Raw genomic sequence first — 16,588 nt, forward strand, 5'->3', positions numbered from 1 at the left:
CTTACCTTCATGAGCCACTGTGTGTTGTTCTCCATGATGTTCTCCAGCACCTGCAGCCTCTGCACCGAGTCGTCGTAGTCAAGGGGCGCGTCCCTCTGCACGGCGTTAGGCACGTAGGCGCTGGAGGGCGAGCGGCAGTGGTCCGTCTCCGGCAGGAGGAACGTGTAGCTACAGGCTCCGTGCTGAACCTGATACTGTTTCTTCCCAGCGGCGATGTCCATGCCCTTCCGAGAGCCGCTGTGGGCTGTGGCTACGGCCAGATCACAGCTCAGAGTCAAGAAAACAAGCTGCCACATTCTTTCTGTCTGTCGGTAATAAACCACCCGCTCAGCAAACTTCCAGGCGCATGAGAGTCCCGGCGCTAAGCTGCCCTCTCAGACGCGGGGCTCGGGGGCAGAGGCTCAAGGTCCATCAAGGGAAGCCTCCTGTTCCCTCCTTTCCCAGCCTTGGTCTCTGCTGCCGTCTCCTCTCTGGCCTTGCAGCAGACTGTCAGATCACAGTGGGGAGAAGAGCCCTGCTCCCCGTGAGGGCTGCATTCGCCTTCCAGACCCGCGTTAGCGCTGCTTTGTCTCTCTTCCCCAGATTCTGCAGTGTCAGGGTCCGAATCAATCACTTTCCTTTCCTTATATGATAAGTTGATAAGAGCAGGCAGACATGTGCAGCCGGCGGCTCCGCCCTCCCGGCTTGCCCGTTATCTTCCTGTAGGGGGGTCACCAGCCAGGCCACAGGAAAAATCCGGGCTTGATGTGTACTGTCCAACCGGGACTATATGCTGCAGAAGCCCTCTGGGAAAAACCGATCAGTTACAGGACCCCTGGGTATTTCAGAGGCACCACCCTAATTGACTGTTTCCTAGAGAGAGCCTGTAGGTCTCCTGTGTCTGAAACTGATTTCACAGCGCGAAGCTGGTAAATATCTGGGGCAATAGCTTTAAAGTACAATGAAAGTTCCTGTTTTTTCCTTTAGGAATAAAAATACTGCAAATATGTCAGGACTTCGGTTTATTTTTGTTATTACAAACAAAGAGGAAGAAGTCTCGCTCTTGTAAACTCTGTGCCTTTTCATAGGGAAAATAGTTTCGTTGGTATTACTTGATTTTTGAACCATTTAGCCAAGTATGCTAAACTTTCATCTTAAAACAGCTGGATAGGAACATCACGCTTTATTCAATTTGTGTTAGGAAAGTCAGTTTCTGAGCACTGACATTTCATCTTTTAAGCAAAATATCCACTCCAGTACTTAACGTAAACTTAATATATAACTAGCCTGATTAATTGTCCACTAAATTAGAATCCATAGAAAAATCAGAATTTAAGAGGGAGTTGAGAGTGGCATATATAAACTTCTCCTTTATTAGGTCAGAATTTGCTCAAATCCTATCATTTGGTAACATTATCCAGGATCAGTCGAATCAGTCCCACTCAGTGCTGGACTCCGGCAAATCACTTCTTTTTAATTAACCCCAAAGTCCTTGTCTGCCAGATTCAAGGGCTGCGTTAACTCCCAAGGTTTTTCTGTTTCAATTCTGTGGCTCCATAAATCCTCCAGGGTACTCCCTTCAGTAGCTAAAACTTAAGGTTTTAGGGTTGACAGTATGCTCACTCACCAGCCAGTGTGCGTGGTGGGGGTCAGGGGCGGGGGTGGGGGGCGATGTGGAGCCTCTCTGAGGGTCTGTTCATGCTCAAGGGCACGAGATTCCTCCCAGGCAGCAGTGGCCAGTTCAGCACTGACCCAGTGGACCTCGTCCACCTGTAAAGCCAGTGTCCATGTAATCATGCAAGACCAGATTTCAGGGGATTTTATGCTTTTAATTCTTGGACAACTGAGGTTTACAGAGTGAATTGTTAGACCTGATTAGACCTTTAAAGACATCCCTCCTGTGCATGGGCTGGCCCCCAGCTTACCTCCAGAGCAGAGGTTCTTAACCCAGAGTCTACAGACAGAACTCGTGGGGTCCACAGACTTTGACAGGAAAAGATGTCTTTCTTTTTTGCCAAAGTTTAACTGAAATACAACCTTTCTTTTAGCTTTGAGTAGGTCACAAACAACAGTTGTCAGTGTCTCTGGCTTTCTCACGAATAGCAATTACAGATATTTTTATTACGATATCTCAAGCTGTTACTTGCACTCAGCACGGCATTGTCACTTAATCCACCCCCGGGGTCCTGTTATTGAATGTTTGGATAAAACAGCTCGTGTCATTTTTCTAAGAAGCGGTTTGTAGATGCCCCCAGATTCTCAAAGGGCTTGATGGCTCAGGAAGCTAGAACTTGATTTTGTTGCAAAGTTTCCACTAAGGGGACAAACTAAAGATACACTTATTCAGACTACTAACTGCAGAGGGACACGTGTAGGATTTGAAGACGGAACTTGTGTTAGAACCCTGAGTCTCTGAGATCTGCAGCAAATGCTTAACTCCTCTAAGCCTCAGTTTCCCTACTGCAAAATAGGATGGTCCTTTCTCAGCAGCACTTTTAGAGTTAAAATGATACGAAATAATGCATGTAACTCAGAAATATTACTTTCCTTCTCCAGCACTTCCCATTAAATTTTCCACTGTCAAATGTTGTCACTGTGTTATTCTCTGGCTGACCATGATGAAGCAGAAACACGGGGAGCACTTTTTTCATCCAAATTGCTCCCCCATTTGAAAGTGTATATTATAAGGTAATAATGTCGCACATGTGGTTTCCAAGATCATCTGTCTGCTTCTCAGGCAAACAGGGTGGTTTAAAAAGAAGCCACAGGAAGAGCCGGCACCACAAGTAGTCCCTTTCTGCTGGGTGCTGGGGAGCATGATGGCGTGTCGGATGTAGAGAAGCAGAGAAAGTGAGGCGGGGAGACCCCGGCCCTGGGACGTGGAGAGAACACCCAGGAGGAGCACGTGTTACCTCCAGGGCACCGGTTCTGCTGCTGGTGGGAGGGGGTGCTCCCTTGTCCAGGCCCTCTGGCCCGGGCGTTCAGCGAGCAGCTCCCTGTAGGTACGCAGAAGTTCTTCCCTGAGGCTTGGAGAGGAGTAGGGGTTGGCAGACGTGCCCTGTAAAGTGTCCGGGAGTAAGTATTTCAGGTTCCTGGGCCACACGGGCTCCGTCACAGCTGCTCAACTCTGCCGTCGTAGCGTAGAAGCCATAAAGAGAAAACCCTTGAGGATGGGAGGTGGCTGTGTGCCAACGAAGCATTATTCATTGACACTGAAATTTGAACTTATCATAATTTCCACGTCATGAAATATTCTCTGGGTTTTTTCAGTCTTTTAAAAATGCAGGAACCATTCTTAGCTCACTGGCCGTTCCACAGGGACCACAGGCCCTGGTCTGCTGGCTGGAGGGGGTTACGGGGGGGTGTGACACGGTCTCCAGGCCTCTCTGGCTGCAGGCAGTGTAAGAGGGAACCTCAGGGAGCTTTCTGTGCCTCAGAGCAGCGCCCGTTCTCCCAAGGATGAGAACCGTGAGACAGGCCAGGGGAAAGGGCTCATTGAAGGGACGGGAACATTCGACCAAAAAGAAAGTGCCGCTTGGAAGCTGGATCTAAACTCCAAGAGGGAAGAGGCCCTGGGAGAACTGCCCCAGCGTGAAAGCAGAGCAGCGCTTTCTGCGTTCAGGGCTGGATGATGGGCTGAATGTTGTACCGTGAGGAAGTGGGGGAAGACGGGCGCGTCCACCACGGCCAGCGCGGGAGCAGCAGCTGGAGACCCCAGAGGGACCAGCGGGGCCGAGCGGGGGCTCCCTGGGTGTGTCAGGCGGGAAGACCCCGCCCTGGGTGCAGACTCACCCCCAGCACACGTTTGTCTCCTAAGCACCGAGCAGCGGCAGCAGTGGCTACTTGCACCCCAGCCTGGGGATGGAGGCTGGATGCAGCCTTGACTGCTTCTCAGAGCTGCTCAGTTTCAAAGAGAATCTTGAGTTTCCGTCAATGACTTGCTGACAGGTTCGCTAAAGGCAGATGGGGCTATAAAACGAGAAATATTATTACAGCCTTCCCAAAAGCTGCCTTCCTGCCCAGCCAATTTTTTTTTTTTTTTTTTTTTGTCCTAACAGTTCTGCTGAACAGCTGTGTGTGGTGCTATTTATTTTCTTAATAATGTTTGTTTTCTCCCCTGTACTGTATGTCATCAGCTGAAATTCCAGAGGCTCCCATTTATTCGCTGTAGCGCTGTCTCAGGTTCCCCTTTTGCACTTTGCCATCAGGGAGTGAACCCTCATTTGATGGCACCAGCAGGACCACGTGGCCGTCTTCCCTGGTAGAGAGGAGCGCTGCGGAGCTCTGACGAGGGCACCTCTGCTCCAGGCCGCCCTGTGGAGCAGACGTGCCGGATGCGTGGGAAAAGCCTGGTCGTGGCTCCAGAAACGTAGGTCCAGAGCCGATGTGGGACTCGCTTCTGTCAGATCTGGGATCTGATTGACCCCAACCTTCCCAGGACCACCCGTGAGGTGCCGGATTGCTGGTTCTGGAAGCCAGAAGCCAAGAAACGGTGCCAGCTCGAACTCAGTGCAGTGTAGGGCAGCCCCCAAGGCGTGAATCACCAGACAGGGTTTCAGGGAAACCTGCGTGACTTCTGCTCTTTCCAGGGAGCCTGTTTAATACTCATATCTAACGGGTTAGTTATACTCTTGGACTAAGGAGGGACAGAAGTGGATCAGCTGTTGCGGGGGCTTAGGGGGGTGGTCATTGCCATCTGAGCAGCAAGCGTTTGTGGCAAGTGTCCACTCCAAAAGCCCGTGGCTAATGAGGAGCAATGAGAAACCACGCAGACGCACTCGGGGGCACATTGATCTCCCATGCCAACTGATGTCTCGTGCCAGTGTCTTTCCATCGCATCTGGGCAGACCCCCAGAGTCAATCTTGCACCCGCTGGTCACCGTCATGCAGCGAAGTGGCCGTCACCGTGGCACCAGTGTCCTCAGGCCTCGGTGGCTGGGCCGGCATGGGCTTAGTTTTTCAAAAGTGCTGTGCTGGTGTGAGAGGTCCTCCGGGTGCTGAAATACCCCTGCTAGGTGACGCTGAGGACACTCTTGGCTCTCAGCTGTTCACAGACAGCGGGCTCCTCAGGACCCCAGGGTGTGGGGGCCTCTCACCCACCTCCCTCTCCCACCTCCCTCTGTCCTGGCCTTTTTAAAACCAGTTAAATCGGCCAACGTGTTTACAGCTTAGTGTGCAGCGTACAGGGGAAGCCATTAGGAAGTTCACTGGACATCAGATTGTTACAAGAGAAAAAGTTACTCTTACCATTATTGTTTTTCCCCAAATTGTATGCAACAGTGAATGAGAGCTGAAGAAGCCACAGGGAAAAAGGAAAGAAAGGGCAAGAAGAGGGGAAGGGAAAAAGAAAAGACAGAAAGTGAGTATTTCGGCTTCTGGAAGCAGGCCCCCTCGTGGTGAGTCACAGAAGAGCTGTCTCCACTCCGTCTCGTCCATGGAACAGACCTGAAGGGGCTCGCCTGGGGTCCAGAGCTGCCTTGCAGAAGCCGTGGGCGGCCCCTCCCTGGAGGCACTGGCCAAGTTGAGCCAGTGTTAGAGCCGAGATGGCAGGCTGCGGGGGACAGTCCCCAGCCGCAGGGTCTGAGGACGGTAGCAAGGAGAAAGCCTCTTAAAGTTAGAAAGACAGAGGAAAGAGAAGACCTGTAGATGCCAGTACACACACGTGGCGCTGTGGGAGGCCGACCTTGCCCCTGTGACAGACCTGCAAACCGAGGCTTGGCGGGGCAAGGCGACAGGCCTCCACCAGCCCCGCGCACCTCAGGGCCTTTCCTTTACACTCATGGATTTAAGTGGAAGTTAAAGCAGTGCGTTTGTTTCTTGATTTTTTTAGTATCTGTTTGTTTCCTTTTGGCTGCCATGGCATGCGGAGTCTTAGCATAGCAAGTGGGATCTTTGCTCCCTCCCAGGGGAAGTACCCACGACCCCGCGCTGGAAGTGCAGAGTCTTAACCATTGGACAGCCAGGAAGTCCAAAGCCATGACTTATTTTAATCCTGATTTTAACATGGCAAAGCTCAGCCACCCTTGGAGAATCTCCATGTCACACCTGTCACCTCTGTGCTGCACAGACAGCACACCCCAGAGACGTAACCCATTCCACTGATGGACCCACCTTCTGTGGCCTTTGGTCACCCGAGCAGGGGCAGCCGGTCACGGACGGGGCCACCGCGTGCCCACCTGGACGTGGGGGCTGTCTGCTCACAGGTGCACAGAGCAATGCAGACTCAACCCGGTTGTTCTCACGAGGGTGGACTCTGCAGAGGTCCAGCCTCTCGTCTGCCTACATCGGTTACGCTGTCTGTGTCCGTCCTTGCCATCTTTCCAATTTTCTGGTGTTAACTTTTTTTTTTTTTTTCCTCCTTTCTTTGCCTCTTTAATTTCATGCCCTCTTGCTGGCTGGAAGAGGGTGATGTACCTTTGAGAACACGTACAATTTCTAAAACGAAGTACGCTGCCCAGTTTAGCACGATTTTCTGTCCTAGCTGTAATTAAACATACATAGCATTTGCCATAAAAGAGCTGGCCCGTTCCATATAGGGGAAAGCTAAGTGGCATCTACTTAGAATCAGGTACTGGCTCCATCAAATTCACCTTTGCAGAAGATGAGGAAATGTATATTTTGTTAAAATAAGCGTCTGCCTGCCAGAGGAGGAAAGAAAGCCTTTGCCAGATGTGTTTTCAGGCAGTTTCCTTTCCTGGGAAATAGCCATTTCCCCTGCATGCCCTTCATGTTTTCATTCTCCGAGCAGATAGACTTAAGTGCCGGGCGTTAAAGGGCAGAGGCCTTTAACGCCCTTATCTGAGACGATGATCTTCCTTCTCGCAGCTGTGTGACTTCTGTTTGACAGGGAGCTGTAGGCATCTGTGTGTCAGAAGGTTAGCACTGGTGGAAGGATCAGAGTTAATACTGAGAAAAATCTTTTTCATTCTTATTTAGGTTATTGGTTGTCATTCTTATTTAAGTTAGTTCAGTCAAAGAGGTACCAAATCCTCACTCATTCTAACTTATCTGAGTGTTTACTGTGACATTATGTCTGAAAGACTTTTAGAGAAGACAGTTTCTGGGGTTTTTTTGGTTGTTTTTTTTTTTAAGGAAACTTAAAAGGTTCCTGAATCTTTGACAGTTTTGTACTGCCATGAACCAGCTGAGCATCAATTCAAGACAGTTTGCTTTGTAAAGCCACATTGTATATAATATGGAACCTGGAGGACTGAAAAGAAAAAGCTTTTTATTTACTAGAAACTTGGGAAATATCCAAGTAACTATTTTTCTAAGATTTCATGATGAATTCCCTGAATTTTTAGGAATATGTTAGTTTATGTAATTCTCCTGTTACATGAAGTTATCTCAAATGCTGTTTGATTTTTAAATATTTTCATCCTCCAATATTTTTGTTTTATCTTTCCATCAAAAAAAGTGCCTAAAAGGTCAAGATACAAGTCATAACTTTAAAAAGGCAGTGGATGAAATTCTAAAACAATAGATGAGTGCATTAGCCTGATAATATTTCTGCCAGTAATTCTGTGTCCTGTTTTCTGCCCGTATGTAGAAAAAAAAAAGGCTAAACATTCTCTTTCAGTGGATTGATGTCAATGATTACTGTTTTGCTTATGACCAATGAAAAGTCAATAAAATCTTTCCTTTGACTAACACTGTTGTTAGAGTGTTTTGAAGTGGGCTTCAAAACAGAAAAGATTTTGAAGTGGGGTTATGAGCTGTAATTTTATACTAAATGTTCCTAAATTCATTTCAGCAAAGCTATTGAGAAGTCAGATCCTGTTGCCTGTGAAAAATGTGTCTAGTCTCTCTGTCATAACCATTCTACTGAAGAACTGTCCAAATTCCTCTCAGAATGAGTTTTCTCTTGAGAGTGGCCTAATGCCATCTAGATAAATCTCTGTTTAATCTAAATTTATAAATTTTTTATCTTAATTATTGAGAAACCTTTTAAAATAAGAAAGATAAAAATGTCATGTGTGTTATTTCCACGAAGATATATTATCTTTCTTGGTTATAGGTTAGCATAAATAAAATTGCTTATGTCAAAGAAGTAAAAAAAAATAATAATGATAAAAGCACGTGATCCACTTTTGGTATTCCTGTCTGTCTAACTGACATGATATTAAAAAATCTTCCTGTGGGAAATTAGGCTTGATTATGGAGTTACATGTACTAAAAGTCATTTTTGAAGAATTATATATAGTTTTTGAAGAATTATAAGTATAATAAATAGTTATGCATAAAAGGAAATGATGTTTGCATCCAAGTGTATAAAAATACTCCATGCCATTCCTGTTCCTTCAGGAATCTAAGTACGGGGTCTGCCAGTGATTTATGTCCTTCCTGATAATCTCATGTGTATATGCCCTACTTTTTCTCTTAATCCCATCTCAAGCAATGTCTTTTGTACTCCATTAATAATGAACTGTACTTCCCAAAGTGTTCCATTTTAAGGAAAAGGCCTAAATTCAAAGAAAGACTGATACAAAAGAAAAAATTAAAGGAAGTAAGTTGTACAAAGCCTGTGAAGAGAGGACATTTATAGCAGTATTAAGATACCTAGTTCCTGGCATCTGTTTCCCTCAAGAGAAAAAAAAAAAAATCTCAACAATAGTTTCTGAAAGCCTTAAAACGATCCTAGTAGAATATTTACAGGAAAAAATATATTATTGACTGACCTATCCCCAAAATCTTGATGTGTGTTTCAGGGACATTGTTAGTTTATAGGTCGAAAAGTCTTGCTTGTCTGCACTAAAAATTAAAGCAAAACAAAAATCTGCTGTGGATGATACCTATAGGAAAATGCTGCTTGTAATACTCACCTGCTCCCTCTGCTGGCCTGATAACAGGGAGCAGACAAAACTCTCCGTGTTCTCATTAAATCATTAAGAGAAATCACACGCAATTTAGAACCTAAAGCAGGAGCAACTATTACACTACCCGGAAAGCTTTCATTATAATTTTAGTGCAAAAGGATACCACAACAGATGTTAGACACCTTCAGTGTAGACACACACACGCAGTGAAAAATGCTTTCAAGCATTTGTTTAGCACATACAGAGCCAGGATCTATTTCTCTCGTCATCGGATGATCTGGTTGCTACCCAAGTGAGTGAAGCCATGCGATTGTAACAGTAGAAAAGGGAGAGGTCTTTGCTGTCCAGCTCCATAAAGGACAAGTTTAGAGACCTGATCTTGCTATTAGCAAGTTTGTTAGAGTCTTATGAGATAGACCCACTACTTTGTACATGGCATAAATCTTAACAGTCTGGGTTTTTCTAGATAAAAGCAAATAGCTGAGTAGCCTCTGTTCATCTTGACCCTTGATGGTCCAGTAGTGCCTGTTCTGTGGATTTCTGCTCTGGAAGAGACTGATAACGATAGTAAATAAAGAACTCCAGTCTGGTCAGTAAACAGGTAGTCCAGAGTGTCATGGAGATGTTACAAGTGATTGAAGTAAAAATCTGCAAGATATGGTTTAGTCGGCATGGTGCAAGTAAAAAGTGAAAGTGAAAGTAGCTCAGTTGTGTCCGACTCTTTATGACTCCATGGACTACACAGTCGGTGGAATTCTCCAGGCCAGAATTCTGGAGTCAGTAGCCTTTCCCTTTTCCAGGGGATCTTCCCAACCCAGGGATCTGACTCTGGTCTCCCGCATGGCATGCAGATTCTTTACCAGGTGAGCCACTAGGGAAGCCCAAGAATGCTGGAGTGGGTAGCCTATCCCTTCTCCAGCAGATCTTCCTGACCCAGGAATTGAATACCAGTCGACATGGTAACTTTTTATAAATCTGTCATTGCTTTGAGGGTCTTTGTTATGATTGAATTGTATCCCCTAAGCATTCATCCCCTGACGTTCCAACTCCCAGTCCGTCTGGGTCCGGCCTTATTTAAAAAACGAATCATCAGAAATGTAATTAGATAAAATGGGTCACACCAGAGCAGGGTGAGGACTGATCCAAATGACTGGTGACCTTATGATAAGGGGAAGTATGGAAGCAGACTTATGCACAGGGAGAACACCCTGTGAAGATGCAGGCAGAGGTCAGGGGGAAGTTTCTGCCACCAGGGACCCCCGAAGGTTGCTGACAACCCCCAGAAGCTGAAGAGAGGCTTTCTCACATTCTCCCTCCAAGCCTTCAGAAGGAACTGGTCCTGCAGACACTCTGAGCTTGGGCTTCCAGCCTCCAGACCCATAAGAGAACAGATTTTGGTTGTTTAAGCCACTCAGTTTGTGGTTCTTAGTTACAGCTTCCCTGGTGCTGTTTAGTCCTTAAGTCATGTCTGACTCTTTTGTGACCCCATGAATTTTAGCCCACCACGCTCCTCTGTCCGTGGAATTTCCCAGGCAAGAGTACTGGACTGGGTTTGCCATTCCCTTCTCCAAAGGATCTTCCCAGCCCAGAGATCAAACCCCAGTCTCCTGCACTGCAGACAAATTCTTTATCATCTGAGCCACCAGGGAAGCCTCCCAAATAATTAAATAATAGTTTTTTAAAATGTTGCTGTCTTGCCGCCCCAACCAAACACTGTGACCCTTTGGTGGTTGTGCTTTCTATTTAAGACTGGAAAAGTCCAGATAGCTCAGATATTTTTAGGTGGTATGTATTAGTCATGTCTGATTCTTTGGAACCCTCTGGACTGCAGCTCTCTAGGCTCCTCTGTACATGGGATTTCCCAGTCAAGAATTCTGGAGTGGGTAGCCATCCCCTTCTCCAGGGGATCTTCTGACCCAGGGATCGAACCTGGGTCTCCCGCGTTGCAGGCAGATTCTTTACCGTCTGAGCCACCAGGGAAGCCCATTAAGGTGGTGATAACCATGCAAAGCTTCATTTTGCTGCAGTAAAACTCTCTCTTAGAAATCCCAGGCCTCTTTAATTGCATCTGCCCTGTGTAAGACTCCTCCTTCCTGGAGGCCCAGCTCCAGTGCCACTTCCTTTAGGCCTCCTCCCTCGTGTCTGCAGGGAGACTGCCAGACGCCACCCTCACGGAGACCCCTCATCTATCCCCACTGGTGGAGGTGCAGTGAGACTTCTTGACGAAGGGACGATGGTTCATTATTCCCACTTGAGCTCATCAAGGCCTGAGGCCATGCCTCCTTAGGTCGCCACTACCGTCTGTTTCCAGATGACATCTGGGCATCCACCCCAACCTGCTCAAAGACAATGGCTTATAAAGATGCAGGCTGGGTGATGTCACTCGGGGCTCCCCTCCTGCAGATTCTCTGTCTCAGTCACATGCTGTGACGGGCCCCCTTCCCTGACGAGCCGAGGTCCTGTCAGCCGATCCCACCCTGGACCCGTTGCAAGATTCTCCCATTCATACTGCCCTCCTACACTATGGAGGTGGCCCAGGGGCTGGCAGGTTGTTGCAAGTCCTTGGTCTTTTCTAAGTAGTTGGATGCCTTTTCCTCAGACTATCTGCAGTATTTGTGCTGTAGCTGCTGTATTTGCAAGCTTCTGTTCCTTAGCTTTTTGGGTTTGGGGGGCGTTTTTTGGCTCTGTTCGGTCTTCCTTGCTGCATAGGCTTTTGCCATTAGAATTGCAGTGAGGAGATTTCTTGTGCTGACTTCTCTTGTTGCGGAGCGCAGGCTCTAGCGCTTGGGCTCAGTAGTTGTGGCTCATGGGCTTAGTTGCCCCACAGCAAGTGGAATCTTCCCAGACCAGGGATTGAACCAGCGTGCCCTGCATTGCCAGGCATATTCCTAATCCTTGGACCAGCAAGGCTTCTGTTCTTCAGCCTGAAGGTCCTGCTAGGGTTTTTCATCGGGCCTCTCTCCTGTCACCTCATTTTCTCTGGAGCCTGTTGCATTTGAATGAAGCTGAGTAGCTCAGAGCAAAAGGGCCTCCCCCCGCCCCCACCCCGATGCAGAAGATACTGGAGACACAGGTTCGATCCCTGGGTCAGGAAGATCCCCTGGAGTAGGAAATGGCAATCCACTCCAGTATTCTTGCCTGGGAAATCCCATGGACGGAGGAGCCTGGCGGGCTACAGTCCATGGGTCACAAAGAATCGGACAGGACTGAGCACGAACACACCAAAATCTGAAATGTAGGTAAACAGTTCCAAATTGAATTGAATTATCAAATGCACAGCCACTGATAACAGTTAAACGACACCAGTAAGCACACCCACAGATTCTGAATACACAGAGCATGACTGAGTGTCTCATAAACATGCTTGAACTTACGTCTAAAAGACAGTGCTGTCCTTCAGAATAATTTTTGAAACAATGTATGCTTACCTTGCTGCCCTGGTTCAAAACATGTCTAGAGCTTCTTTTCAACAGCTGCTATAGAATAGCTGCTTAGCGGCCTGTTAGTCACTCAGTTGTGTCCAACCCTTTGCTACCCCATGGACTGTAGCCCACCAGGCTCCTCTGTCCATGGGGATTCTCCAGGCAAGAATACTGGAGTGGGTTGCTATTCCCTTCTCCAAGAATAGCTGTTTCAGTTCAGTTCAGTTCAGTCACTCATGTCATGTCCGACTCTTTTCGACCCCATGAATTACAGCACTCCAGGCCTCCTTGTCCATCACCAACTCCTGGAGTTCACTCAGACTCACATCCATTGAGTCAGTGATGCCATCCAGCCATGTCGTCCCCTTCTCTTCCTGCCCCCAATCCTTCCCAGCATCAGAGTCTTTTCCAATGAGTCAACTCTTCACATGAAGTGGCCAAAGTACTGGAGTTTCAGCTTTAGCATCATTCCTTCCAAAGAAATCCCAGGGCTGATCTCCTTCAGAATGGACTGGTTGGATCTCCTTGCAGTCTGAGGGACTCTCAGGAGTCTTCTCCAACACCACAGTTCAAAAGCATCAATTCTTTGGCGCTCAGCCTTCTTCACAGTCCAACTCTCACATCCATACATGACCACTGGTAAAACCATAGCCTTGACTGGACGGACCTTTGTTGGCAAAGTAATGTCTCTGCTTTTGAATATGCTATCTAGGTTTGCATAACTTTTCTTCCAAGGAGTAAGCGTCTTTTAATTTCATGGCTTCAGTCACCATCTACAGTGATTTTGGAGCCCAAAAAAATAAAGTCTGACACTGTTTCCACTGTTTCCCCATCTATTTCCCATGAAGTGATGGGACCAGATGCCATGATCTTCATTTTCTGAATGTTGAGCTTTAAGCCAACTTTTTCACTCTCCTCTTTCACTTTCGTCAAGAGGCTTTTGAGTTCCTTTTCACTTTCTGCCGTAAGGGTGGTGTCATCTGCATATCTGAGGTTATCGATATTTCTCCCTGCAATCTTGATTGCAGCTTGTGCTTCTTCCAGTCCAGCGTTTCTCATGATGTACTGAATAGCTGTTTGCTGCTGCCGCTGCCAAGTCACTTCAGTCGTGTCCAACTCTGTGTGACCCCATAGATGGCAGCCCACCAGGCTCCCCGTCCCTGGGATTCTCCAGGCAAGAACACTGGAGTGGGTTGCCATTTCCTTCTCCAATGCATGAAAGTGAAAGTGAAGTTGCTCAGTCGTGTCCGACTCCTAGCGAATAGCTGTTTAGTAGGTGACTAAAAACATAATAATATTGTCAATCCTATCGGTTTTCAGTGTTTTCTCTTTTATTAAATTCAACATGTGTGAAAGACTATATACTTTGTTGTTGTTCAGTCGCTAAGCCGTGTCCGACTCTGCGACCTCATGGACTGCAGCACGCCAGGCCTCCCTGTCCATCACCAGCTCCCAGAGTTTACCCAAACTCATGTCCATTGAGTTGGTGATGCCATCCAACCATCTCATCCTCTGTAGTCCCCTTCTCCTCCTGCCCTCAATCTTTCCCAGCATCAGGGTCTTTTCCAGTGAGTCAGCTCTTCGCATCAGGTGGCCAAAGTATTGGAGCTTTTAAAAAAAAAAATGCAAATTAAGGAATTCTCAATAATCTTATAGTCTAGAAAAAGCTTGAGATGAGTCTCATCCATTTCCTTCATGGTAGCTAAGTGATCTGGAACCTAATGAATCCAGAATCTGTGACTTCCACCTGCTGCCAAAGTAGCTCTGAAAAAGTCAAACCAGCTCAAAGTTGGGTGTCATGGAGACCCAGGTCTCCTTTGCATGAGAACCCCTTTCAGGCAGCAGAATTATCTCCTGTTTCTGAACTGGACGTGAGGGTTTTCCTGCCACATTGAGGAGAGCCTGATTTGCCTTCTGGGTACATCAGAAGTGGCTCCTATGGGACTTCCTTGGTGGCTCAGTGGATGAGAATCCGCCTGCTGGTGCCAGGGACACGGATTCAATCCCTGGTCCAGGAAGATCCCACATGCCGCACCACAGCTAAGCCTGTGCACCCCAACTGCTGAACCCCACGTGCCCCAGAGTCCATGCTCTGCAGCAAGAGAAGCCACCACAGTGAGAAGCCTGCCCCCTGCAATGAAGAGTGGCCCCTGCTCTTGGCAAGTAGAGAAAGCCCTTGCGCAGCAACCAAGACCCAGTCAGTGCAACCAAAAAAAGAAGAAGTGGCCCCTGCTTTCACCAGCCACCCTGGCTTTGCTTCTCAGGTGCTGCACTGTCCTGGTCAACTCTGGGGCCCTGATCTTGGAGGAGAATAAGCTGGAGCCCCTGTGAAGTCTCCTAGGAGAGGGAAACGGGTGGAAATTCTTTCCCTGAGTGGTGTTTCTAGGAAAATACGCAACCAGAACCTGCAGCTGTTCGCTCTCCAGTATCAGCTCTAAACAGCATTTGAGTTGGCAAAAAGAAAAGTGAGAGAACAATGCGGCCTGAAGCCTGAAACTTTGGGAAACCCCTCTCCATAACGTGCGTGTTTAGGGTTACAATTTTCCTGTTTTCAGAACATAAGAGCTGTTTTCCAACTTTTCTGGGCCTGTTTTCTGGGTTTTGGTGGTTTGTTTTTTTTTTTAGTAAGTGTTTTAATGATTGAACGTGAAAAATACTTCTTGGTCGTTTTATAAACATAATCTAAATCTCACTATTTAATTGGAGCTTTTCCCCTTCTTTTCCAGAATAGACTATTTCATTACTGCCAAAATGCCAATATAGCTGGGAGAGAATGAAATTAGGATTAAATGTAGTTCAGTCAGCAGCCAAAGCTCTGCACGCAAGATGCATACTTTGGACATCTGTAACTCGGGGATGCCAGCAATTTCAAAAGCTCCATCATCCACAGAAAGGAGAGTTCAGGGTAAATACACCCCTCTTGGTGACCAACTCAGGCTCGTTTAAGAGCCTGAGCAGATTTGTTGGTTCTCAGGCGAAGCCGGGCAGGTTAACATAAAAGGCAGATGATGCCTTGTAAGGTTCAGACTCTAATCCTAGTTCCTGTTAGGTTAGGTGTTGGGAGTGGGGTTTGGCTTCTCTGGCCCATAGACTTGATTATCCCTGGAGCCACTTCACAGGACTGAGGTTTTAAGCAGAAATCTGAGCAGAGGGCCCGCCCTCACAGAGCGTGGGAGGTGGGTGACAGGCCTGGGCTGCAGGGTCTCAGGGGCCAGGGAGGCCTGGGACCTGCCCTAGGTGGAGCTGCCTCCAAGGCTGGGAGGACCTCTCTCCCTCCCTCCAACCCCCTCCATCTCAGCCTTACCCACCTGCAGCCGCCACCCTCTGCCTCTCTTCCACAGGCGATCTGGAGAATTCAGGGACATCAGCAAACACTGGGCCCTAGGTTAGAGCCCTACCTGGGTCTAGTCCCCACCTAGTTACTGGAGAGAGCTCACCGGAATGGATGTGACTGGCGTCCTGACTCATCCCTGAGACTGGAGACTTGAGGCGTCGGAAACGCCCTGTCCTCACAGGAGGGGAGCTGAACCTTCAACCTTTCACAAGTCATGCCCATCAGTCAGTAAAGTGTTCCTCTTGTGAAAACTGCTGTGTGTATAATTAACAGGCAGATTCTGGACACTTTTTCATACTTTCATTGTTATTGTGAGCATGAAATTCACCCCTTAATGGAAGGCTTAATGCCAAGTGGTTTGCGTATTATCTTGACTGAGTGTAATGAGATGGTTTCAGCAAAATAAGACAAATAGGCAAAGGACACCCAACAGCTCTTTATGTCCTCAAAGCAGATGTCACCAGCAGTAACAGAAAGGGTTCTTGATTACAGTGAGGGAAACCAGTGCCTTCTGATTTATATAAAAATGAAGTATCTTTGGGAAAGATATTGGGTAGTTCTGAAAGTATATCAGTAATAATGAGACTGGTGGCTGAAGCCACAGTCAGCACCCTCCGAAACCGGCCTAGGGAGGCATCCCTTCCCCGTTGCCCCAGCAGGAGCCACGGGTCTGCAGCCAGCACCCAGGTACCGCCAGCTGTCCCCTGCCGAGAGCATCACCCCATCCCTCCTTCTCCGGGTCACTGGCGTCGGTTCCAGTCCCTGGGTGTGTGTGTGTCCAGGTGGGTTACTTGAGCCCTAGCAGCTGAGTGAGCTGGGAGAGTGAGGCTCTGGCATTTCTAGACTCTGTGGTGGGCAGGCAGCTCAGTGTCCCCCAGAGACTCATGAGGCAGGGTCTGTCCCAGCAAACACGGGCGCTCAGACGCCAGCCGACCACAGAGAGAGGGCCCCCTGTCCTGAAATGATACGACGCCCACCAACACCGCGATCATCAGGTGCGCTCTAATGCAAACGTTAACTGGTGTCCAATGGTAGCA

The 16,588-nt window shown here is 47.8% G+C and overlaps 2 protein-coding genes across 6 annotated transcripts in view; one reads left to right on the forward strand and one right to left on the reverse strand.

Moving 5' to 3' along the window:
- ANGPT2 (angiopoietin 2) overlaps positions 1 to 886 on the reverse strand; it is a 61,027-nt gene extending 60,141 nt beyond the window's left edge. The window contains exon 1 of the mRNA XM_061404072.1: positions 6 to 886. Within this exon, the coding sequence (XP_061260056.1) occupies positions 6 to 296 (291 nt within the window). The 5' untranslated portion in view covers positions 297 to 886. The remainder of the gene's footprint in view (positions 1 to 5) is intronic.
- Positions 1 to 16,588, forward strand: part of MCPH1 (microcephalin 1) — a 232,250-nt gene that overhangs the window by 157,399 nt on the left and 58,263 nt on the right. The window lies entirely within an intron of this gene.

This window comes from Bos javanicus, chromosome 27 (genome assembly GCF_032452875.1).
Source record: "Bos javanicus breed banteng chromosome 27, ARS-OSU_banteng_1.0, whole genome shotgun sequence".
Classification (NCBI taxonomy): domain Eukaryota; kingdom Metazoa; phylum Chordata; class Mammalia; order Artiodactyla; family Bovidae; genus Bos; species Bos javanicus.